Source organism: Berghia stephanieae, chromosome 1, assembly GCF_034508935.2.
Source record: "Berghia stephanieae isolate SIO BIC M18660-M18661 chromosome 1, UCSD_Bste_1.3, whole genome shotgun sequence".
Taxonomy (NCBI): Eukaryota; Metazoa; Mollusca; class Gastropoda; order Nudibranchia; family Aeolidiidae; genus Berghia; species Berghia stephanieae.
In genome coordinates, this window is record NC_088360.1 from 86,817,912 (window position 1) to 86,845,598 (window position 27,687).

General features: G+C 35.6%; 1 protein-coding gene across 1 annotated transcript; it reads right to left on the reverse strand.

The window, feature by feature from the left end:
- Positions 1-521: 521 nt before the first annotated feature.
- On the reverse strand, positions 522-27,584 carry LOC144960291 (BBSome complex member BBS1-like). The gene is made up of 15 exons (XM_078893337.1): positions 27,458-27,584; positions 15,981-16,150; positions 14,815-14,904; positions 14,061-14,185; positions 13,118-13,164; positions 12,688-12,796; positions 12,289-12,420; positions 11,495-11,601; positions 8,760-8,883; positions 7,902-8,130; positions 6,912-7,070; positions 6,468-6,601; positions 5,429-5,563; positions 2,631-2,717; positions 522-1,871 (listed from the first exon to the last, which is right to left on the reverse strand). Coding segments are annotated over exons 1-15 (1,737 nt in total). The 5' UTR covers positions 27,460-27,584; the 3' UTR covers positions 522-1,784.
- Between the last annotated feature and the right edge of the window lie 103 nt (positions 27,585-27,687).

A 27,687-nucleotide genomic window follows, 5' to 3' on the forward strand; every position in this document is an offset into this window, starting at 1 on the left:
TGATCCCTGCCAACTGAGCTCATTCCAAAACAAAAACAGAAAGGAGCATGGGAAAGAAAAACAGATATGAGGCATTGACACAGCAAGTGACCTCTCTACCCAGATTGGGATGTCAGAAGACCCCACCCAGGTCACAGAGAAAAAACGGTTAACAGAGTAGGGGATTACTGAGAGGCAATCAGCCAAAGTCAAAACAACTGCCAAGGGTGGATAAAATCGGAACTAATGCTACTTAGCCCTAACATTAAGATCTATAAAGGTGTGTATGAAACACTGCCAGACAAAGAAAGAAAAGAAAAAAAAACACAAAAAAAAAACAGCCTGCGATATTTTGGGATATATTTTTTCTTGTACTTTACTCTCATTTGTCTGGCACTGTTCCCTATACACCTTTTCAGATCTTTATCTTACACGAGTGATGTTTCCTTTGATAAGCCCTTAGGTGGAGTCATTTACCAATAAATGCACAACATAACAATACATCATAATAAAATATCAAAGAAAGGAATAAAGAAAGAGAGCAGATTTTTTAAATGTTTATTTTTCAATGGTATCACAATAATTATTGCCAAAAACCCAACACTAATATTTGTCTGTTTCTTAGATTTTTTTTTTGGATTTTTTTGTTTTTTGTTGTTTAATAAGTAAAATAAATATTTTAAACAAAAATATATTAAATGGACGGATATGATTGCTTGTGCAATACACACATTAAAAACTAATATTGAAAACCCATCACGTGATACTGAACAAGAAAATAATGACATGGATACATCTATTCAAACAAAGTAAAAATCTAATGTATGAAGTATTGTCTTATTTTGTTTCTGACAATCCAATTGCAATAACATCATTTCTAATAGGTAGAGAATTTTAAAAGCCTAATACTTCTTTAAAAGAATATTCAAATCTCATAACTTTGTAAATAATCATTGGCCATTTTTTTCCTGGACACATATTTGATGGTCGACGTTGATAGCAGTCACATATTACAACAACTAAACAGACAGGATTCTACCCGTTAACATTCATTCTGCAACAAACACTAACACAGTGCACAGTGTTGGATTTAATGCAAAAGAAATACAACAAGAAACGTCAAATATAATATACAACTTTTGCTTTATTAAAGGGAAATTCGGTTTGAAGTGGTATGTTGAATGCAAAAACATGTGCATTTTCCTCTTGGTGCCATAATTTTAGTAGAACTGGAGCATTATTCGTTTTGATGTTCATTAATAAAAATATATCGTGGATGTTTTAAAGGCTATTAAATTTAGATAAGAAGCCTCTCACTTCCATTAGTGACACATTAGTTATTAATTTACAATACAATAGTTTAATCTTTGTACATGGCATTTACTTTTATAACAAACTGAAAGTAAAATTATATCCTCCTCATCTTGTTTCTTGTTTGTTTACATTTATTGTAAAGGTACCCCCGAGCATGAACTATGACACCAACAAGTAAGTGTTAGGAAGGTAGAAATTTCATTTACTGATGGTTTGTATCTTACATATCGAGGGAGGGATGAGGTGGATGACTATATTCTTTCACATAATATTTAAACATAAAGTGAGCTTCATTTTATTTTGCCTAAAAGTTTTTTAAAAGAAAAACATTTTAAAATCTCAACCTCCCTCATTTTATCTCAAAATAAAATAAAGCTAAATAGTCTTTGATTGAATTTGAAAATACTAAATTTTGATTTTTTCACGTTAATAACTCAGCAATTACATAAGAGCAAAGAAGACAAGTAGGTAATCATTACTCAGTCACATCATCACACAACCACCATGCTTTCGCTGACCGGCATACTGACAACACCAGTAATAATGGGTACAGACTGGTTCTGTTTTAAAACGTAAACCTGGAACAAAAATGTGGAAAATTATTTTTAAATTTTAAAATCTCTGTATACAATTTTCCATTGATGACTATTTTCAAAGAGAGAAAAAAAACAAATCAAAATGAGAGTATTCCCAATCTATAACTTTTTAATTTGTGCCCAATTTGTAAGCAACAATATTTATTTTGTGTGCTATCAGACACTGAAGTACTTGTTGAGAAAATATACCTAGCTTGTATACCACAGAAAAAGGCACATGTCAACAAGAATCCTCCATATCAGTCATGTAAGCAAAGAGTTAATTAAAAAAAACAAAAACAATATAAAAGTAGAAAGGAAAATTCAATTTTAACTCTGAAACATCCACATCATTTGTCCTTGCGAATATACTTGAAACTTCTATTCTACTTTTCATTGTTTCCTGCTTCCTCAAGCTTCAAGCAGCAGCTTTTGTCTTTTACCCTGTGAAAAACAAGCATTCTAAAGCCCCAAGAAACACCCCCCCCCCACCTTAAAAAAAAACAACAAAAAACGAGGCCACAATTCAAACTCATATACCTATTTTCTTTCTTTCTTTTCTTTTCTTTTCTCTTATTTTTTTTGTCTTTTGAAATTTGCATATTATCAATCTGACTCAGTCAGTTTCTATAAAGAAGACAGAAAATGTTCAGGACAGAAATTATCACAGAATCTCAGGTTTCAAAGAAAATTAATTTGCTTGTTTGTAGGCACAAAGTACTTCTTTCAAGTTTATTGTAAAGTACACGGTGGCTCACTCACCTTGACAGTATCCGACACCCCCTTGTCATTCAGACAGTCGATAAATGTTTCAAAGTCGTAAGTTAGTCCTGGCACTAGAACTGGCACCTGGGATAAGTGAGATAATGATTATCAATTAAAATCAAAATGGCAAATACCAAAGATTTACTACAGATTATTGTAAAATGTAACTCAAGACATCATCTCTCCTATCATCAAGCGGCTAGTCGTGGGCTCTTTCCGACCGACGACGACGGCATATGAGTCCTGGAGGAAGCATGAGTTGGATGCTGTACCTTCAGTCTTTCCAACTCCAACTCTCTTTCCAAAAGAGCGGCTTTCAGCTCCAGTTTCTTCTCTTTGCGGGCGCTCTCCTCCTTTGCCGCTTCTCGATCGTGTTCTCTTTGCTCTCTTTCGTGCTCCCTTTGTTCTCGCTCGTGATCCCTTTGTTCTCGCTCGTGCTCCCTTCGCGCCTTGGCCTCATTCAGAGCATCTGTCCTGCAAGCCTCTTCCTGCTTTATTTGTTCATCTACCCATTTCCTTAAAGCCTCACCTTCCAATGCCAGTTGAGCACCGAGTTTGATTAATTTTTCAACATCTATGATGGTTCAAGAAGGGAAAAGACAATGTAGATCAATAAAATAAAGCAAAGACGATAAAACGCTTGAGCAAGCAAGAGAAACTTAAAAACAAAGTCTTTGTAATTATACAAATAGAAAATCAGTCAACAATATCAACTAGTGGAAATTTATATACCTTCGGGTATAACTCTCGAATTAATTTAAATATTGCAATAATTACTTACTTCAAGTAATTATCATTTCTTCCCGCCTTAAATGGCAAATAAAATAATCAGCGATGATGTGTAACAGCACTTCTCATAATATAACAACCACGGGGATACAGTAGGTATTAACGCTCCCTGTTCCCAACTCAGTTTAAAATAACAAGTCAATCTCACCCAATTCACGTAAATCTCAGCAACAGACAACTGGCTTAAGATAACCAGCAAGTGCCAACAATAACAGAGGGTTTCAACTTAGCCGATGTCTTTTAACAAAAGGCAATAAATCAATGACAGTGCAAGTTCCTATTCAATGTCATGGGATACGACTATACAGTCTTACGTCAGTCAACAAAATATAAACTGTCTTTTTGAGTGAGTAACAGATGAGGTGAGAGTCAATTACAATTCACCTCTGATCATCAGTAATAGACAAAAATCAGTCTGTTAAACATCAGCAAAAATACCAGGCAGCTCCACCAAAAATGTCACAAAGTGACAATGCCAAAGAGTGAGTCGGTGGTCTGCAGAACCTCCGTCCCAGTCAATGACCTTAAAGGGTTGCTAACGTCGAACAAATTGACCAGCCCAACAAACTAACAATCAAAGAATGATGAGTAAATTTTCATATCTCATCTTTATTGATGCAAATTACTCTCACACACACTCTCTCTCTCATTCGCACATGTAATGACGATCACTCAATTCACTAGACAGTAACAATGAACGTGGAGCAATGAATAGGTATACACACAAGTCACAAACAGATGTCACAAGAAGGTGGGGCCCCTTACCTTTACAGAACACACATAGAACAAAAATATGATCTGTCTGTCACAGGTACGTCAGGGCTTATAGAGCCATTAGACATTATAGAGAAAGGACGACAGACTGCCTCATCTCAACTAGGGGAACCTAGTCGAGATGAGGCAGTCTGTCGTCCTTTCTCTATTATGTCACACTGTAATGTCCAACTCAAAGAGTGTTCTTGGAATCTAAGGCATCGGCCTTATAACAATAATACGATAATGTCCACGGCTTTGGCCGGATATGATCAATATACATCGATAGATATGATATCGCTGGCATCGGCCAAGGATAAGGCTTTATACTAAAATGTTCTGACTTTGGCCACACATCAATAAGACGACCCAAAATCAATAGGGTTAGAGTTAATTCATTAAATATTTTCTTTGGATTCGGTCCCAAATCAACAGGCCCACACAAGGCCTGTAACAATTAAAATCACAATTGATTTTAATAAAATGAAGTAAAACTCTTGCAAAACAGCATCGGATGAACTTTGAATAGAGAATAAAATACGTCCGAATCGTCGGACGGCCAACTGGTGAATGGGACGGATGAAAGTTTTACCAAAACCAAGAAATAGAATTTTAAAAGAAAAGAAATACTTAAGGGTATGGTCTCTCTTTGTGTGCACGGAAATGACTCACGGGAAAATCCACGACCTGTGACATATTATTTCCGACCTCAAACTAAAGCAACTAAAACGGTTCTACGCAACACCAGGTCCCTATGTCCCTTTATCTATTACAGAGAACTCAACCACAAAAGGACGGATGCGATATGATCATCACATCGGGACATTACGAACTAAGAATAACATTAGGACTAGCGTACACAATAAACTTAAGAAAACATTCATTATAACATTTCGTGACAATTATCAGGAAAGTGACGTAATCTTCTTTTATTTTGTATTTGCACATCGACAGTAATACTTCGTCTGAATGACTCAGTCAATTCATTTATAGAAGAGCTGTATAAACTGCCCCATTCCACAGGCTATGAGGCGCTTTCTTTTTTTATTTTTTGACTATTTCAATAAGGCGTAAAGGCACAATTTAGTTACCCAGTCTCTTGGTCCCCATGATGGTTTTAGTTTAACAAGGGAATCAAAAAGTTTACCTACTCCAATATCTCTATCTACAATTCATGTAACTAGTAAGTTACATTCCGTGGAACTGTGTTTCAAAGCTGCAGATCAATAATATATCATGAAAACAACACCTACCTGAATCAATCTCTTCCTGAACTCATACAATCTTTCATCATAGTCAAAGGCAATTAGCAAATTGGAAGATGATTGGCTGAGGGAGGTGTTTTGAAGTTTGATAGTGAACTTGAAGGTGGGTCCAATTCCTTGAACCTTAAGAACATAAAACAAAACAATAAATAAAAATTAAATAAGAAAAACGAGATTCTGTACTATGTCATCATAATTACCAAAAGAGGTCTTACCTTATGAGCATTTTTAGTTTCAGATTCGGAATTATAATGGTTATGCTTGTCATGGTCATCACTTTCAAATTTTCAGAAAAAAAAGGAATTGAGGATAGTTAATATATGAGAAAGGAAAACAAATAGGCAAATCTTTGAGACACTCGACATAACACAAACAGAACTCCTGAAAACCACCAAGCAAAGAAAACTAGCATACTTCGGTTATATCAGATCAGAAGACTGAAAAGATCCCAATGAAGATACTGGAAAGTAAGTGATAAGACTCAGAAAGAGGAAAAGCTACAGCAATGAAAATCAACGAATGTTGCGAAATTGCCCTTGATAGAGAGAGGTGGAGGACCATGGAATCCAATCCCTGAAAAGAAGTTGATTCTATGATCTTTTTAGTCACAGAAAGGCCGTTCCATATATTTCTGTGATGTTTATCAGTTTTTTTGAGTAATGTAATTAATGTTTTTATTGATGGCTGAAAAACAGTTTTGAGCCCGAAACATTTCGTGTTTAGTATTTTATTCTTTTTTAAAGCCGTGATAATCATTTTTGTTTATTATTTTCTACAGTCCATAGCTTTTAACAGCTTAATATCTCTGGAAAGACAAAGAACCAAGACGATGATGATGATGATGATGATGATGATGATGGTGATGATGATGATGATGATGATGATAAAGATATGTTTATAATTTCAATGATTTTTCTTTAAAGGCATTATCAAATTTCGTTCTCCATATAACAGCATACATATGTGATTGATATCGGATTTACCATGATGGATTTGAAGTCAAAAAAATAGTTCAAACAAAGCTTACATGAGCTGTCAGTTTCAAGGGTTCTGCTGGGTCAGAGGAGATTGGATTCAGGCTGTTGTCTAAGACTTTGACATACTCTCTAAGAACTTTGAGTCTCATGACTGCCAAATCTCTTTGGAATGTCCGGTGCATCACTAAAACAAGCAAACAAAAAACAAAAAAACAAAAAAACAAATATCAATGAGTACAGTTATATAGAACAAATTTATAGAATGCCACAGCTGCTTAGTTCCATATAAAATTAATTTATTACATCTGGTTCTGATGTTCGTCTCGATTATCTGCCAATTTCATGAAATAATATAAGGTTGCACTCCAATTCATCCAACCAAATTATAACAAAGCAAGCATGACATTACTAATAAAACATAATTTCACTTACTGATAAAAAAAAAAAAATCTAGGGTCCATCAGACCATTCAAGACTTCTCAAATTATATTTACTTATTCCATTTTCTCTTTCCCTTTGAGTTTGATCAACAAACAACTTTGTTTTCCTCGGCACGTTGAGTTTTACATTTTGGGCAGCTGGGGGACCAGCACAAAAATCTCTCTCCTCAAACTTAGCTGTTCGTTTCAAGATTTTAACATAGAGTCCTCCACCTGAAATAATAACAAAACAAATTGAAGAGTTAAATAAATAGTAAGTGTGAAATAAAAACACTAAATATCAATGATCTCGAAAGTTAAAAACCATTTAAATTTCACTGCCCTATCACAACCGCTTTTGAATAGTTGGGAAGAAAGTTTTTGATGGATAATTTGATTGATTTATGATCCAATTGTCTATCTATATATTGAGGATCATATATTGTAAATAGTATTAGTACTAACAACAACAATAACAGCATCAACAACAAAACAACAATGGCAGGACGACAACAACAACAATAACATCTTTAAAAAAAGAGAGAAAGAAGAAGAAGAAGAAGAAGAAGAAGAAGAAGAAGAAGAAGAAGAAGAAGAAGAAGAAGAAGAAGAAGAAGAAGAAGAAGAAGAAGAAGAAGAAGAAGAAGAAGAAGAAGAGAAGAAAGAAGAAGAAGAAGAAGAAGAAGAAGAAGAAAGAAGAAGAAGAAGAAGAAGAAGAAGAAGAAGAAGAAGAAGAAGAAGAAGAAGAAGAAGAAGAAGAAGAAGAAGAAGAAGAAGAAGAAGAAGAAGAAGAGAAGAAGAAGAAGAGAAGAAGAAGAAGAAAGAAGAAGAAGAAGAAAGAAGAAGAAGAAGAAGAAGAAGAAAGAAGAAGAATGATTATACCAGTGATAATGAAGATGATGATGATGATGATGATGATGATGATGATGATGATGATGATGATGATGATGATGATGATCTTGATGATGATGATTATGATAACAAATATCACAACAACAACAATAAACTTTGATAAATGAAACTGCCACCAATATGTCAAAAGCATTGATAAACTTTGATTTTTACGTTTCGTAGTCATGACCAACGTGCCATCCTCCCTTCCAAAGCGACCAAAGCGTAGACCAGTCACAACATCCTCCATCTTTATTATGTCCACTAAGAATTTCTCCTTGTAAATATGAACTTCTTTGTTACTAAGGGCTACAAGGACAGCACAAAAACTTCGTGGCTTGTAATCTATTACTTCTATCGTGGTGATACTGGCAGGCAGTTTAACTGTCCATAACTTTTTGCCCTAAGAAAACATGAAAAAAATTAATTTCATCACTGATTCATCCATGAAAACCATTTTTAATTGACTATACGATTGGATGAGTTGGAATTTCAAGATAAACATGCAAAAGAAAATGTAAACAAGCTTTGGATACAGTGCGACCATAACTGACACGGTCATATTTTTCACAACTATTTTTTAAAATATTTTTATGACATTAATCAAGTCTGAAACACAGTTCTGCATTATTCTTATTCACTTGATTGGAACAAAAGTAAATGTAACAATTTTTACTTCAACTTAGAAAATCAAAGTTAATATGATAGAAATTTTACATCCTTAGAATACACAATCAATAAGTGCTTCTTATGCAAGATGAAGCATTAGATTTGATATAATGATTTTTTTCCTTTTGGGTAATGAGATAACGAATGAGTTGGTGGAAACAGTAACATCACGGTGATTATGGCTTAAATGTGCTGTGATTAGCGGTGGCTGCAAACATATTGAGTGGTATTGGAAATAGTGCTAAATGCTAACATTGCTTAATAGGATACATATATCCTGATTACATTATGGAACTTAGTATTTTAAACAAAATATTATATATTATTATGTAAATGACAAGTAGAAATGAATAGATTAATTACCTTTGAGGTGAAACAGTGCAAAGACTCGTCCATGCAACCAACATAGATATTTTTGTTGATCCTCTCCATTCCTACAGGTTGGGAATTGAGTTCTATCATGTGTCGTTGTACATCTTTGCTGCCTCTATCATACAGAATAATACCAAAATAATATATATATAATAATAATAATAATAATAATAAAATAACAAATATTCTCATAATATTTGATGTAGTTTTTATGACCAAGTACTGTGTTCAAGTTATTTTTATTGAGAATATCCCAAGTTCACCACCAAAGATTTGATTTAGGTTTAAGTACTTTTTAGCCGAAGTCAAAATTTTGGTTTGATACTTTGTAATCATTGATTCACAAACAGTTGTACTGTGCATGGCTCACTTGATATTTTACGGCTTATCTATCTATGTTATCCTTTTAATTAAATCGTTCATCCATGAAATCCCACTAATCTTGATATTCTTCTAGGGTCCTAACTCTACCAACCGTTTCAAGAGACAAGGTAGATTTAGAAATAAAAAGGCACTTGAAACATTTTAGGTCTTTTTGGAGTTTAACAGAAGGCAGCTAGTGATTAACAGAAAAATAATTGATATGATTTAAAGTTCAACACTTTTAGCACTCTTAGGGATTGAGCTGCTTAGAAAAAGTAAAATAAAAGGGAAATAATTCACAAAAGAAGATCCTAGAAGCAACCTACACTTCTATGCCCAGTTTTAGGCAGTCCAAAGTCTCATAATGGTCGCACATGATCTCAACTGATCACAAAGACACTCAGAAGATTTCTAATGTTAATATATAATCTCTCAAAGAGGAGAAAATATTTATGTAAGAAAAAAAAAACCACTCCAACCCGTCAGCCTCTCACACGATTAAGGATTCCGGAAAAGACCTGGATCAAAATCAAGTCGTTTTGTTCAGGACAAAGACAGGTGGGAAAAAGAAAAAAAAGGTACAAGAGATTATGGAAACAATACCAGAATCATTGTTTAGCAATGACTATGAAAATTTTTGTTTTCTATTTTTGTAGGAAATACTATTCTTAAATCAAAGCCCTATCTCCACTAAGTAAAAATCTTTTTAAATTTTGAAAATCCATTAATATATAACAAAGTTATGCCGTTTCAAAGCTGTCATTTATTTGGATAACTCACAAAGAGAAAAAATACGGAAAATATGGGACACTTTTTCTGCGTTTTATTCTGGTTTGTGTCTGTATCTCGCTTAATACGTGGAATTAGATATTAAAACTTAGCAATTTTATGGCAAAATTATCAGAAAATATGATGAAGACATCAGAAGAGATCTAACTTGTATAGTATTAGAGCTGTATGGCTAGGGTCAACTATAATTTTGTTTTAAAATATACATAATATTGATCATTTGGAACTTTTCCGAAGTGTAATTTTGTGTCTACAACCCATACAAATGACACGAAAAAAGCCTGCTAAATTATTATCAATCAGTCCCGTGAGACCATGGCTTATGTTATTTCTAGTATTTATTTGAGAGAGAGAGAGAGAGAGAGAGAGAGAGAGAGAGAGAGAGAGAGAGAGAGAGAGAGAGAGTGTGTGTGTGTGTGTGTGTGTGTGTGTGAATCTACTATCCCTATGACATAACAATGAAACAATACCTTAATTCAAAAAAAGCGCGCGAGGATTTGTATCGTCAGTCTTCGCGAACAAGATTGCCAGATGGCCACGTGTGTTGCCAAATAAATAATTTTGTTTCTTTTATTAAATTTTATTCATCTATTTTTGTCTCAGTGAAATTTATCCTAGTCTATTCAATTTTTTGTTTGTTAAAATTTAGTTCATTTTAAGTGGGCCAGTTTTAATAGTGAAAGCCATATGATTTTCTATTTAGTTACTTTTGAAGTCGAATTTGGTCAGGTTAAAGTCTGGCCATCTGGCAGCCTTGCCTCGCTCAAGTCATTTTCGTGTCGTGCGATGAGGGAAACAAAATGGCCGTCTCCATATTTTCACTCATTGAAATGCAAATTGGGTTGATGTTTTGTGAGAATACGGGAAAAGTACCTATCATAATCGAATGAAATTTGAAATATAAATAGAAGAAATGTGCATATATAACCTTATGAGAGACAAAATCTCTCCTCTTTGTAGTTTTAGAAATATTGTACTCCAAAGAGTAAAAATCTATTTTTAACGGTCTTCTGGTAGTCGTACGAGTTTTGTCGCTTGACATAATCTAAAATGACCTCTTTTCTAACTGTGTGCCAACTTTCAGTCATATTCATCGATAAACAGCGTCGTAATTAATTTTTTAAAATAGTATGTACGGAACGGCTTCGTCCCATATTTTGTCGCGAATTTGGGCACTTCGTGAGCGAAAAAGAGGCCCAAAGATTTGTGCGGGATAGTCATTGCTACATTGTTCCCAATAGCAGCCTATTGAGGCCAATTAAAAAGAGGAAGAGTGGTTAGTCCCTATAGTGCAAATGTTTTCACTGTGACTGAAGACAGTCCACTACCACCGACTAGAATACATACACATTAAAATATCCTTTCAAATAAAAACAACAAATAAAACAAAACAAAACAAAAAAAAACCTCAAATCAAGAGGAATTGCTTCTTTTCATCAGTTGGATCAACGTGGGAAAATAGCATGATTCCATTAATGTCATTGGCTGATGGAAAACTGACTAACGTCCTGAGGTCAGGGATTAGAAAAGTAAAGTACAGTTGAGTGTGATTGTATTCACATTTTATACTTAACCTTTTGAGAGTGTATATACATCCATTCCTGCAAGACACCACAATACGATAATCCACATCAAACAAGCCATTAACACTCAGGAACACAGGGATGCTTGGTAAATCCATCTGAGGAAATAAAAATTGAAAGGCCCGTTGTATGCAATATCCTATATCATTTCTTTATAACACCAATTCTAAGGTAATATCCTATCTGAAAAAGTGTGTATGAAACATTGCTGGACAAAGCAAGAAAGAAAAATACAACCCCCCCCCCCCCCCCCCCAAAAAAAAAACCCCTAAAAATCAGTCTCCCTCTGTGAGTATCGAACTTCAGACCACCTGATTACCAGTCAGACGTCCTACCATTACACCATCCTTTCTCTTATATAGTGGTTAAAATCTTGAGAGAGAGAGAGAGAGAGAGAGAGAGAGAGAGAGAGAGAGAGAGAGAGAGAGAGAGAGAGACAACATTGTGTGTTCCCATTTCAAATCTTGTTGATGGCTCTGTCGTTGCAGTGGTTAGCCTTTTGTAAACTTTTTGCTTTTGTAAAAAGTAAGCAACGAAAAAGTTTAAGTTCAGCGCCCTTTTAAAGAAAAATCCAGATAACTTACGAGTGGGCAACTAAATACAGATATTAATATAATTATGTTGGGTGACGTGTCATCAAAGGGTAGGCTGAAACAAAGAAGTGACATGAAGATAAAGCAAGCAACTCTTTATCTAATTCTCAGACTTTTATTTGCCAAGAAATTAATGAATAAAATCTTATAAAGAATTTTTTAAAGTTAAAGTAAACATGAAATTAAACATACTGTGGCCAAGACAGTGAAGGCTTCAGGGTCCAATATGTAAACACTCTTACTCTCTGTTCCAAGTACCAAACAACTGATGGCATCTTCATCAGCTACAGATTTCTTCATCGTACCCAAACAAGTTATCACAGTCTGAGGGAAGAATATCAAATATTGCAAACTGTTTCATTTTTGTGAAAAGGTATTAAGGTCAACAATACTTTGTAAAACTAAGTCAGCTGGTCCATAATTGGGTGATGGTGGAATGTATGTAATCAAATTTGAACATAAGCCAAGTAAATTTTATTTTTAAAGAGATTTGTTTTCTTCGTATTTTCTATCTTTAACAGAAAATATATCATATATAATCTTTAGTTTTATCAGCACAATCGAAGCAAATGAAAAGGAAATAGAATTTACTTGTTTCTTGAGGGGTGAGTTCTTGTGAAGATTTACAAAATTCTCCACCATTGTTGGCTCCAGCTGAAGAAGGCGCAGAGACCTGACAGTCAATGAGCAGCCATCTTGCCTGGTAAGAAAAGATAAAATCTAAACTTTGAAGAGGATATGATATATATTAGCATGAATAGTCTTCATTGCCCCCCTCCTCTCTCTCTCTCTCTCTCTCTCTCTCTCTCTCTCTCTCTTTCTCTCTCTCTCTCTTTCTCTCCCTCTCTCTCTCTCTCTCTCTCTTGCTCTCCCTCTCATATTCCCTAAATTGGTTTTAATAACCGACAAACCTAACATTCGTTTATACCTGATTGATTCCTCATAATACATGTTCCCGTGCTAAAAGCATCCATTAACCATCTTACTTGAAATTAATGAACATAAAAAACAACAACCGTACCTTAAACCTTCAAGTATTTCTCTCATACTGTAGATATTAACTTGATCCTAGAAAAAAAGGAAAACATAGATAAAATGTTAATTCAATGATAAAACCAGAAATATTGAAGTATAATTATTCAGCAGTTATCATGATTTTATTTACATACTTTCCACATTTGGGGATTGTGGCGCACAGTATGGTTTTTGCTTCGAAGCCAGAAAATGCTGAGTTTGATTTCCCCAGCTGTGCTGTATGACCTTGAGCAAGTCATTTTGCCCTTAATAACTGTGTAGCATTAAACTGTGACTGATGCTTGAGTTATTCCAGTCATAATTTGAAATTGGACAATGCCAGACAAGTACATAAACACGACATTGCAACATCACCCTTTCATTCTCTCCACAGCTATCTTTATTTTTGTTCGAAATAAAAACAAAAATAATATGTTGTCTACACAGTTTTTGTATTTTATTTGATTTTCTATATTTTTTAAAAATTGTTTTTTTTCTTGTTTTTTTGTTTTTCGTGTGTGTGTGTGTGTTTGTGTGTATGTGTGTGTGTGTGTGTTAGTTTTATTTTTTAATATTTTTCTTTGTTTTGTTATCATTCATTTCTGTTATCCAACTATTTGGGAAGAAAAAGAGAAGGGGAAGGGATATTCATTTGGAGTAGACCACAATTAGGCTTAAAGTGGTGGTTTATTTCATATCATCATCTAAAATCGTTATAAAAAAATAATTAATATAATAAAAGCTCTTCGTTATCACTATAAACTTAACAAATATATAATATAAATAGCAAACAAACCCATCTAAAACCATATCCCTTCCCACTCCTCCCTACCTTCATTTAAGAACAAAAAGGAAAAAGAAAAATCTGCACAAAACAAGACTGCAATCATACTCACAAAACTTTCACATTATTGGTATCAATAAAGAAATAATAATGTTGTCTAACTTACATCTCTGGCCTGATTCCATAGGTCCTCTTCCATAGGATGGATGTCTAAAGGGGGCAGTGTAAACTTGAAGTAAGGACGGAGGTTTTTGTAGACATAAATGAAGGGACCAGAGGCAACAGCAATGGCTGAATTTTTTTAAATAAAAGGAAGCATACATATCATAAGTAATAATATCATAAGTAATAATTCAATAGTGCAATTCTCATTCGATAGTCCATGAACAAAATGTAATTTATCATTACCAACACTTTCATCTTGAAAACGCAATTTTGTTGCTCACTACATCTATCTTTATTTATTCTTTAATGGAGGTATTTTCAACTCTTTGAGGTATTGGTAAATAATATTTTTAATTACATAAAGCTTGTAAATCAAATTTCTGGATGAATTAATTGGTGCAAATAGTAATAATAATAATAATAATAATAATGATATAATAATAATAATAATAATAATAATAATAATAATAATAATAATAATAATAATAATAATAATAATAATAATAATAATAATAATGATAATGATAACAATAATGATAACATAATAATTAATAATAATAATAATATAAATAATAATAATATAATAATAATAATAATATAAAATAATAATAATAATAATAATAATAATAATAATAACGATAATGATATAAATAATGTTTGATAATAACTAGCAAAATACTTTCCGTACAAGGGCATCTTAGAGCATATATGAAAACTATGCAATGATCTTACACTTCACTTTATCTCAAACTCACCGGGAGTACGTGGCTCAAGTGTGTCCATATAAAATGTCACAACACCAGTTGGCAGATCAATGATTGTGTGCTCACTCATCAGAGTGGTATCTTTGAATGGAATTATAGTAAAACAGAAATGTAAATTCTTAGCTACCTGAAGATGGTAAGATCGATGAACAATAATGAGCTCACAAACTTATTCAGTCAACAACAAAACAGATATAAATGTTAAAACAAAGTAAAAAGTCTGGAATAACAAATTCTTTCCTCGTTTTGAACGTTCAATATTGAATTACTTTTTTAATTCCTCTGTTGCTAGCTGTACAATGATCTAAACTTGAAATGCTTCTTGTTGAGATTTTGTTATTGTTGTTTACTAAAATTAATAAAAAATATATTTTTGATGACAATTTCATCCTTTTATCTCATGCCTTTTTGTATTAACCTTTTAAATGTGGTGCAAAAAGATAACCCAAGGAAAAAAACAACACAGTTCTAACATTTCGAGAACTACATTCATTTTATAACCAAACTATAATTAACTAAATTAGGATCTGATTGCCTCTTGAACAATCATCCAAAAACAGCACTTTTAAATGTGATGCCAAAAGATAACAATTAATAAAATAATAAAAGCAAGTCTAACATCTCTAGTACTGATTTCATTTAATAACCGAGCCATAATGAATCAAATTAGGGCCAGATTGCCTCTATATTCAATTCCTGTGAATTTGAGATAAAAATGAACATTCATCCCATAACAGCACTATGTCTAAATGAATTGAGTTTTAAGCAGAGTTAGAATACACATTTAAGTTTTTGTTGAGGAGAAGGAGTTTTGATTCTAATCATTTTAAAAAAATTAGATATCCCCATTCTGTTCATTTAGACATTAAATAAATGTCCCTCGCCTAGTTAATTCCAGCACATTACTAGATTTACACATTGGGTCACATATATTCTCTAAAAGTTTAGACAAAACAAGCCTTGATACCTGTGCCTAGGTGTTCAGTCATTCATACTTGATTTATTTGGGGGGGGGGGGGGGGGAGGAGACTGAAAAGAGCTTAAATTTTCACAATATGATCTAAATCACCAGTAAATTATGCTAATTAGAATTTTAAAAATCAGGCAACCACATCAGCTCATATAAGTTCACTGATTCCTAATATAACTATACTCACTTTTATAGACCTTAAGTTTCATATCATAACTGCCCGTTCCAAGATCAGCGACGATGAGTTTCCAATCTCCATCAGCCTGGATGTCAGAGAGTGTCAAGCACTGAGTAAATGTGTACAAAGAAGCTACTGGGTCATGATAGGCCTCCAGCCATTTCTCGTTGGAATTAGTCCTAAATGAGAGTAAATGAATGATTTAAAAAATAAAGAGTACAATGATTTCTACTAAAATATAATCTTATTATACTCTTGACTATGGTAAAAAGTTGAATTTTACAATGAAAACTGTGACAGTTATGTTATGGTCATCATGAGTGACAGCAGAACTGATATACAATTCAATTCAACCCAGACAAATCTGATTGGTCTGCTATATAATAGCATGTCTACTTGTAAAACATCATCAAAAACAATAATAATAATAATAATAATAATAATAATAATAATAATAATAATAATAATAATAATAATAATAATAATAATAATAATAATAATAATAATAATAATAATTTGAAGCAGGCATGAGCTCAGTTAGTGCATTGTATATTATTGCTCTAAGTCTAAGCCATATCTCTACTTTTATAAATACAGAGGATTTTTAACCTGAATACCAAAGCCTCGTCAAAACAACCAATTTGCACAGTCAGACTCAGCCCACGTCTATGTCTGATTACACACACACACACAGAGAGAGAGAGAGAGAGAGAGAGAGAGAGAGAGAGAGAGAGAGAGAGAGAGAGAGACGTGTAATAGGTACAGAGTTCAATCAGCTGAATAAACATTGAAATTGAATCAGTGGGGTCAGTGCGACGTGCACTTACTTTCAGACCTGACAACCCAATTCACATGGGCTCATTGTAATGGAAATCTCAAATAAATGACGCAAAATATTGTCCATTACACCTACAACTACAACAATGTTAAACTAGGCCCATAAGTGTGTTTGGATGATAGACCTTTTTATATGTACAAGTCGCGTCAGAGTCTGGGCCTCTGTATTGTACACTGTCATTTTTTTTTTAAAGAACACAGTATGTGCTAGATATTTGGTTAACATTGCTAGAGATCTAGATTTATACTTATTATTTGGACTGACTACTTTCACCGTACAGTGAAAATAGTCTACGACACTATTATCACTGTATGGTGAAAATAGTAAAGGAGGTTATTTTCACCATATGTAACAGCTAATCAAAAGCACTATCATCCACTAAGTCCCTACTACTACCGCGAGCACTACTACCCACTGAGATTTTTTTTATAAATATAATTTTACGTCCAACATTAGCTCAATGGGCTGCACATTTGCTCGTCATTACAAAGTATGTGGTTCAACTCCCTGTCGTGACTTTTTTCTTTTCCAGACTTTAGGTATTTGCTATCGTCCTTATTTGGGCAATCATTTTTGTTTTTGTTTGTTTGCCTCAATTTTTTTTTTTTTTTGGTTGAATTTAAAAGACAAAAACACATTTTTTCTTTAGTTGACCTTTTTTATTTAATCATTGGGCTGGGATGAAAGCTGGATTGTGTTACTTTGTGGACGTTTTTTTTTTCATAAAGTAGCTATGAATGTCAACAATGGTGACAACATTAAAATGTCTATCTTCATTTTACACCTAAAATGTCTAGCTTTAAAAATCTTGTGATATAGGATATTAGCAGATTAAAAATTCATGTCTTTTATAATTACAAATTGCCATGCGGTATTTTATTTCACTTGCCTATATTAAAACCTGGTATTGATGCTTGTTAAAACTTGCAAAGATATAACTCATGAAATAAAATCCGTATCTAAAGACACTCATTGATTATCTGTAATATACCTTGTTAAAATAGCCTCCCTACCAAAATATCATTATCACCGTACGGTGACAATCAACTTCCAAGATATCCCCGTACGGTGAAAATAGCCTACCACACTATTTTCATCGTGGTATCTTGGAAGTTGATGGTCACCGTACGGTGATAGTGATATTTTGGTGAAAATAGCAGCTTCCCTTAGAAAAGCAACAGTATCAGTATCAGTGTCAGTAACAGTAACACTAGATCTACTAACAACTAACACTATGCAGTTTAGTGAGCAGCAGCAGTGGCAGTCAAATTTTGACCCAACTCGCCCATAGGAAAGTTGTGACTGGAAATTGCCGTTCGCGTTTTGGGGGGTTCAATTATCTTTATAAATAGGAATATCGCAGATATTTTGGTATCATTATTTTCGTCTTTCAATTTCCTTTTAAATGGTGCCAATTATGGAAAAATCCATTAATAATTCCAGAAGTTATATGAAGTTAAAATTTGGCAATTTTCAAATGCATTTATTTTTTTATTTACCGCGTGTGTTTTTAAAATTTAAACGCTTGTTTTTAGAATAACATCTAAACTTTATTCATGCCAAATTTCAGGGCTCTATATCGATGCGCAGACACCTTTTAACTCTGCGCCGAAATGCCTTGTTTACATTATCTTCTCATCATGGCTGCCGGGCGATATCGATATTCATATCAATATTTTAAATTTAGTTATGTATTATGTTAAATTTAGTCCATAATATTTTCAGTACTATTATTTACTATGTTTTTATTTTGAATACATACTTTCCATCTTTATTTATAGTAGTGCGGGGCGGTCCTTGGCAAGCTTAAGGACCACGGTCCTACGGTCCTTGGGAAATGAAGACCGCAAGGACCGGTCCTAGGACCGGTCCTTTTCGACATTGAACATTCCTGAGAGACTGTTGGAAATTCGAACCGGTTTGACCTTTTAGAGCGTGGGATCGTTCATTCTTGAACCGTTAAAGACCGCTACACGATGAAAACCGTGGCCTACAGGAGTAAAACACACGGAGTAGTCACACTCATTTCAAATTGTAACCTAATTAGAGAAGAGGGGTGATGCCTTCTTTATTTGCTCACCGTACTTCATTGTTACTTCGATAATTTAATAAAATTTGAAATTTATCCCCATTAACGGAGATAATGGCATCGCCCAAGGCGTTGATCGAGTTGTTCGTGGCGTTGATACACACACGCAACTCCTACCCCCCCCCCCCCCCCCCCCCCCCCCCCCCCCCCCCACACACCACATTAGAGGGCAGCGAGCATTGAAGAGTAAGAGAGAGACGTGAAGTTATAATAAGAGGGGGTGGATGAGGTGATAAGAGGGGTCGATGGTGACTTTTCGCCAGATCTAACAAACTCAGCTACCCATTCATTGCTGAGTAGACAGGGATTCAGAAAAAAATCGACTGCACCCGGGATCGATCTCTGGCCCTTTGCGTATAAAGAGAGTGCTCTATCAACTGAGCTATCGGGGTCCCCAAATATTCTATTGGACTTTTTTAAAATTCAGACGTTATAACTGGGTTTTTTGGAAGGAAGAAACTAATGAAACTCATATTATTTGATTAGTAAAAACACCAAACGAAATTTTAATATTATTGTATTATTTTAAATGACAACACTGCGATAGAAAGGAGTGGTGACAAGAGATGGACAAAAGAAAACAAAAAATCGGATTTGCTACTTGCTAGGTTCGACACACACACACACACACACACACACACAAAACACACACATCTTTTGTAGTCACATACATTTCAAACAATAACCCATTAGAGAAGAGGGGTCATGCCTTCACCATAGATCATTGTCATTGCGATCATTATGGTGTAGTAAATTTTGAAATTTACCCCGTATAATGGAATCGTCCAAGGCGTGCGCTTCCTGTTCCCCCATCTCACACACGAAAGGGCGGTTTGCGGAGTGGAGGTTGGTGGTCGTCTGCCTGTATGGTCGTCTGTGTCGTTTAGTGTATGGCAAAGGGGGGTGGGTGCGATTAATTAAGTGGGATGGGTGGTGATTGGTGGAAGATAGGCAACCGAAGCAACGAATCGCTGGGGAAGTAGTAGGCTATGGCGCGAGACCGTAGGACCGTGGTCCTTGCAAGGACCGCCCCGCACTAGTTGAAAGGTGATAAGAAGTGAGGACCCTCTGGTCCAGACCGGTCTTCAGCGCGGCACTAATTTATAGGCATTTTATAGTTTTTGTTTTAAAAGTTCGTATATTTCTTCTCTTTGTGAAATCCGATATTAATAAAAAAGAAGCAGGGGAAGATGTGGTCATATATAGGAAAAGGGTCATCTTCAGGGAAAAGTTTAGTGAACAAATAAGAAAGAGAGACAGCGATGTTGGAGAAAATGACTGGGACTGGGACGAGGAATGACTATATTGGAAACGTGTCAGTCCAATTGCCCAAAACGTTTCTGAGCAAGGATTCGAAGACAACAAGAAAATTCAAAAAAGAGAAGTACCAGTAAATGATAAGGAGGGGCAGCACGTGAATATGAAAAATACTCTGAAGTTCATGTACACGAACGCAGACAGTGTGATGAATAAGAGAGAGGAGCTAAAGGCTATGGCAGAAGAAGAAGATCCAGGTGTGATAGCAATAACAGAAGCTAAGCCAAAGAATGCAACAACACACCCAACCATAGCAGAGTTAGGTATTGAGGGATACACTATAATAGCTAGCAGAGATTTTGAAACTTCCGGCAGAGGAGTATACTTATTGGTGAGGGAGAACCTCAAGGTTAACCCCATAGAGGAACTCACAGATCACGAATTTAGGGAGAGCGCTTGGTGCTCGATTGGAGTAACTGGACAAAGTCAGATACTAGTAGGAGTGATTTATAGTAGCCCAAATAGCACAGGAAAAAATAATGAGAGAATGTTGGAGATGATAAGGAGAGCATCACAAAAAAAGCATTCAGAGATAATTATTATGGGAGACTTCAACATGCCGGAACTGGAGTGGAAAGGGATGGATGAACCAAAAGAGGGAAGCCTGGAGGAAAGTTTCATAGAAACCATTGAAGATTGCTACCTACAACGGATAATAAAAGAACCCACAAGACAGGGAAAAAACCAGAAGCCCAACGTATTGGACTTGATATTGATGGAGGAAGAAAACGACATTATCGACCTAAGACTGAGCACCCACTGGGAAAAAGCGACCATGCGACCATATTCCTAAAACTGAGGGCGACATCAGAGACTGTAGATGAAAAACTGACACTCAGATATAGGAAGGCTGATCTAGAGAGTATGAAAGAGGAACTGGGGCATATCAAATGGGAGGAAATACTAATCGAGGACACCATAGGAAACAACTGGAGTAGATTTACCAGAGTACTTAACCAATGCTTCGAGAAAAACATCCCGAAAAGCAGAGGGAACCGGGTTGGGAGAAGAAATCAACCTTGGATGACGCAGGAAGTGAGAGAGGCATTACGGAAGAAGAAGGCAGTAAATAGAAGATACTCTAGAAGCAAAAAGGAAGAGGATTGGGACAAATACAAAAGAGTGAGAAACGCAACTACTAAAATAGTCCGACAAGCGCATCAAAAGTATGAGAACAAGATAGCAGAGGAAACGAAAGAAAAGCCTAAGGTATTCTGGAGTTATGTAAACAGTAAAATGAAGACAAGACAGGGAACCTGTGACATAAAAAAAGAAGATGGCACTTGGGCATCTGAAGATGAAGACAAGGCAGAGGTGCTAAATCTCTTCTTTGCAAGTGTCTTTACAGTGGAGAACCAGAAAAACTTGCCAGATATTGCTAAAAGAAGTAATATAGATACTACACAATGGCCGATTACTGAAGAGAGAGTAATAAAGAGACTACAAAACCTAAAGGAGAGTAAATCACCTGGACCTGACAAACTTCATCCTTACATCCTAAAAAACTTAGCAGAGCAGCTAGTAGAACCCCTAACCAAGATATTTAACCAGTCGATGAAAGAAGGAAGACTACCAAGGGAATGGAAAGAAGCTAACGTCACAGCCATATTCAAGAAGGGAGACAGAAAAAATCCAGAAAACTACAGACCAGTGAGCCTGACATCTGTCGTCTGCAAGCTCATGGAACAGCTGATTAGAGAAGAAATGGTTGATCATATGACCAAGAACAAACTATTCAGCAAAGATCAACATGGTTTCATGGCGGGAAGGTCTACAGTAACAAACCTACTTGAAACAATGGATGACTGGAATTAGGCAACAATTTAGATGTCATATACCTCGACTTCAGAAAGACATTTGACAAAGTTCCACACTGGCGCCTAATCAGGAAATTGGAACAGTATCAAATTAATGATCAGACAGTCAAATGGGTCCGAGATTTCCTCAAAGATAGAAGACAAAAAGTGATAGTGAATGGAACAGCATCAACGGAGAGACTGGTAACAAGTGGAGTTCCACAAGGAAGTGTACTGGGACCAGTTCTCTTCCTGATTTATATCAATGACTTGCCAGACAATCTATCATCTAAATGTAAAATCTTTGCCGATGATACTAAGCTCTATGGAGTAGCTAATACAGAAGAAGAAAGAAACACCTTACAACAAGATTTGAAAAAGCTTGAAGAATGGTCCGAAATATGGCAGATGGAGTTCAATGTAGATAAATGTGCAGTTCTTCACCTAGGAAAAAACAACAGAGAAGCAAACTATATAATGAAAGAAAAACCCCTGCAGAAATCCAATGGGGAAAAAGACCTAGGAGTATTTATTGATAGGAAGCTAAACTTCAAGAAGCAAATTCAAGATGTTCAATCTAAGGCTAGTAAAACACTCGGAATAGTGAAAAGAAATTTCAAGAATCTGAAAACAAAACACATGACTACAATCTACAAGACTATGGTTAGATCAAAGCTGGAATATGCTAACTGCATATGGTATCCGAAGTTTGAGGGAGACAAAGACTGTTTGGAAAGAGTGCAAAGGAGAGCAACAAAACTTATCACACACCTGAAAGACAAAACCTACTGTGAGAGATTGAAAGAATTAAATCTCCCGACCTTAGATTACAGGAGAAGAAGGGGAGATATGATCCAAACATATAAAATAGTAAAGGGAATAGACAGGGTAGAGGCAGGATTTCTTAAACCAACCAAGAACATTCAGACACGAGGAAACAGCAAGAACTGGAAAAAGAACGTTTTAAAACAAATGAAAGAAGGAATTTTGTTTCATCTAGAGTTGTAAATAATGGGAATAAACTGCAAGAAACCACAGTATCAGCAAAAAATTTAAATAAATTCAAAGCAGAGTTGGAGATAAGCAACACCCTAGGAAACAAGTTCAATTATAAAAATTGGGCCAATCATTAATAGATGAGGAGGAGCGAAGGAGACTACACCAAGTCTAAAAGCTCTATACAGAGGTATCCAGGTAATAACATCGATATTTTAAAAATACCAATTGCTTTAATTTAATTTTATTTTACTTTGCCATCAAGTTTCTTTCCCATATGTTTAGATATGTTTATTATTTGTATCCATATTTTAAAGGCCTTAGCCTTAATAATTATTATGGTAAGAAGTTCTATTAGTTTTTACACCCCCATACATTGAGAGAGAAGGGGGGGGGGGGGATAAAATTATATTAATTGCCAGTTCAAATGATGTAATAGCAATAAACCCAAAGTGGTTCAGCAGAATTTTTTAAAGTATTAAAAGCCAGAACTTTCCTTCTAATTATAATAGGGAATCTGTTTCAATTTATTTGAACTTTTTCAATCTACCATTTTATTTATATGCAATTAAATTGCCATAGGTAAAAATAAACTCATTATGTCATTACACAACATGTTTATATCTTTTCATTTAAATACTCTCAAACCCTTTTTTATTCTCTATGCATTAATTAAAAGAGGGTAATTATTTGCAATTGTTTCAGTGAGATATTGGGGATAAATCCAAAAGCGATAGAGCAAATTCTTTCTTACGTCTAACTGAGTTTTTGATTATACTAACGAAAGAGTGAAAAGGGAAAGGCTTCGCATGGGAACAAAACAGACAATGGACGTTTCGGGTACAAACCCTTCGTCAGCAACCACCATCGAGTACAGACGATACAAGTTATTTTTCATTATATTTTATTTGTTTTCCACGTTTATTTGTGTATTGTTGTGCTGACGAAGGGTTTGTACCCGAAACGTCCATTGTCTGTTTTCTTCCCATGCGAAGCCTTTCCATTTTCACTCTTTCGTTAGTATTTTACGATCACCGGCTTCAGGCAGCCCTTACCGTTTTCTAGTTTTTGATTATGTAACATTTGCGTCATATTATGTAATAATGTGTTAATTTGAAATGTTTATCTTCCTCTTTATTAATGTAAATGCATTGTCCTCGATAAGACGGACATTTTGGTATACAATATATGATAAGAACTCCATATTGACTGTTTTAACCATTTTTTATTAACATCACGCGTTTTCGGTCACAACTTTGCAATGGTAATTTTGGGGTAAAAATCGGTCTGAAATTTCAGACTTTGAACTGCCGAAACTACATTTCTTATCAAGATAGAAACAAAATTCAAACTGTTTTGTAATCTGTGTTGCCAGCTCTTTCATATGATATTGGTTTCAAGTGTGTGAGGTACATTTAGAATTTCTATTAAACTCCCTACTAACACTAACACTACTGCTAACAACACTAGACACAACTCAGTGACGTGCTGACTGTAATCAAAGTTTCAACAAGATATGAAGTGAGTAGAAAAGTGCCAGAAGACAATAGAGAATAAAATTTTTTTCGCGGCGGTGGTGGGGTTTGAACCTGCGACCTTATTGGTACGACAACTCCGCCTGGCAGGTGAGAGCGTGGCTCTACCGTGTGAGCTATCCACGAACACAAAAATATTCGTTTCAAACCCAAAGTCATTTCTAGATCCCTCTCTCACCCACTTCTTGAGATCGCCGATTCGTTCGCCACCATCGCAAAGTAATTTTGACCAGCAGTTAAGCTTAATAGCCAATATTCTCATCACAAACATATAACATAGAAACGATTGAGACATTGAGTATGCTCCGGTGTTTGGGGTGAATTTTTAATTCAGAAAAGTGAGTGGAGCAGGCACTTATGTTGGTAACAACAAGATATGAAGTGAGTAGAAAAGTGCCAGAAGACAATAGAGAATAAAAATTTTTTTCGCGGCGGTGGTGGGGTTTGAACCTGCGACCTTATTGGTACGACAACTCCGCCTGGCAGGTGAGAGCGTGGCTCTACCGTGTGAGCTATCCACGAACACAAAAATATTCGTTTCAAACCCAAAGTCATTTCTAGATCCCTCTCTCACCCACTTCTTGAGATCGCCGATTCGTTCGCCACCATCGCGAAGTAATTTTGACCAGCAGTTAAGCTTAATAGCCAATATTCTCATCACAAACATATAACATAGAAACGATTGAGACATTGAGTATGCTCCGGTGTTTGGGGTGAATTTTTAATTCAGAAAAGTGAGTGGAGCAGGCACTTATGTTGGTAACAACAAGATATGAAGTGAGTAGAAAAGTGCCAGAAGACAATAGAGAATAAAAATTTTTTTCGCGGCGGTGGTGGGGTTTGAACCTGCGACCTTATTGGTACGACAACTCCGCCTGGCAGGTGAGAGCGTGGCTCTACCGTGTGAGCTATCCACGAACACAAAAATATTCGTTTCAAACCCAAAGTCATTTCTAGATCCCTCTCTCACCCACTTCTTGAGATCGCCGATTCGTTCGCCACCATCGCGAAGTAATTTTGACCAGCAGTTAAGCTTAATAGCCAATATTCTCATCACAAACATATAACATAGAAACGATTGAGACATTGAGTATGCTCCGGTGTTTGGGGTGAATTTTTAATTCAGAAAAGTGAGTGGAGCAGGCACTTATGTTGGTAACAACAAGATATGAAGTGAGTAGAAAAGTGCCAGAAGACAATAGAGAATAAAAATTTTTTTAGCGGCGGTGGTGGGGTTTGAACCTGCGACCTTATTGGTACGACAACTCCGCCTGGCAGGTGAGAGCGTGGCTCTACCGTGTGAGCTATCCACGAACACAAAAATATTCGTTTCAAACCCAAAGTCATTTCTAGATCCCTCTCTCACCCACTTCTTGAGATCGCCGATTCGTTCGCCACCATCGCGAAGTAATTTTGACCAGCAGTTAAGCTTAATAGCCAATATTCTCATCACAAACATATAACATAGAAACGATTGAGACATTGAGTATGCTCCGGTGTTTGGGGTGAATTTTTAATTCAGAAAAGTGAGTGGAGCAGGCACTTATGTTGGTAACAACAAGATATGAAGTGAGTAGAAAAGTGCCAGAAGACAATAGAGAATAAAAATTTTTTTAGCGGCGGTGGTGGGGTTTGAACCTGCGACCTTATTGGTACGACAACTCCGCCTGGCAGGTGAGAGCGTGGCTCTACCGTGTGAGCTATCCACGAACACAAAAATATTCGTTTCAAACCCAAAGTCATTTCTAGATCCCTCTCTCACCCACTTCTTGAGATCGCCGATTCGTTCGCCACCATCGCGAAGTAATTTTGACCAGCAGTTAAGCTTAATAGCCAATATTCTCATCACAAACATATAACATAGAAACGATTGAGACATTGAGTATGCTCCGGTGTTTGGGGTGAATTTTTAATTCAGAAAAGTGAGTGGAGCAGGCACTTATGTTGGTAACAACAAGATATGAAGTGAGTAGAAAAGTGCCAGAAGACAATAGAGAATAAAAATTTTTTTCGCGGCGGTGGTGGGGTTTGAACCTGCGACCTTATTGGTACGACAACTCCGCCTGGCAGGTGAGAGCGTGGCTCTACCGTGTGAGCTATCCACGAACACAAAAATATTCGTTTCAAACCCAAAGTCATTTCTAGATCCCTCTCTCACCCACTTCTTGAGATCGCCGATTCGTTCGCCACCATCGCGAAGTAATTTTGACCAGCAGTTAAGCTTAATAGCCAATATTCTCATCACAAACATATAACATAGAAACGATTGAGACATTGAGTATGCTCCGGTGTTTGGGGTGAATTTTTAATTCAGAAAAGTGAGTGGAGCAGGCACTTATGTTGGTAACAACAAGATATGAAGTGAGTAGAAAAGTGCCAGAAGACAATAGAGAATAAAAATTTTTTTCGCGGCGGTGGTGGGGTTTGAACCTGCGACCTTATTGGTACGACAACTCCGCCTGGCAGGTGAGACCGTGGCTCTACCGTGTGAGCTATCCACGAACACAAAAATATTCGTTTCAAACCCAAAGTCATTTCTAGATCCCTCTCTCACCCACTTCTTGAGATCGCCGATTCGTTCGCCACCATCGCGAAGTAATTTTGACCAGCAGTTAAGCTTAATAGCCAATATTCTCATCACAAACATATAACATAGAAACGATTGAGACATTGAGTATGCTCCGGTGTTTGGGGTGAATTTTTAATTCAGAAAAGTGAGTGGAGCAGGCACTTATGTTGGTAACAACAAGATATGAAGTGAGTAGAAAAGTGCCAGAAGACAATAGAGAATAAAAATTTTTTTCGCGGCGGTGGTGGGGTTTGAACCTTTTCGGGAGTTTCAGTTTCCATCATTACTAAATTAAAGTTTTTATCAAATTGAAGGTACACGGTGGACAGTTCACACAGATACTCACATGATGCCCCACAGAATATCAGATGCCCTGGGTATCAGTCACTAAATTTGAGCTTAAATTTGCAGTCTTGTCTGGTTGCCGATGAAAACATTCGCAGCCATATTTGTTGTTCAATATTCAAAAAGTCAAACTTTGTGACGAAATCAACACCAAATTAAACTTTTAAAAGTAAATAGTTACAAGCAAAGCTATAATTTATTAGTTAGTAGAGATTGTTTATTTTAATTTTC

Bases quoted from the DNA above. Each gene is read 5' to 3' on its own strand.
- LOC144960291 (XM_078893337.1), bottom strand. The intron at 11,602-12,288 runs GTATGTTTAATT...TTATTTCCTCAG, and splicing joins CCTTCACTGTCTTGGCCACA to ATGGATTTACCAAGCATCCC. The intron at 5,564-6,467 runs GTAAGCTTTGTT...TATGTTCTTAAG, and splicing joins CCTTGAAACTGACAGCTCAT to GTTCAAGGAATTGGACCCAC.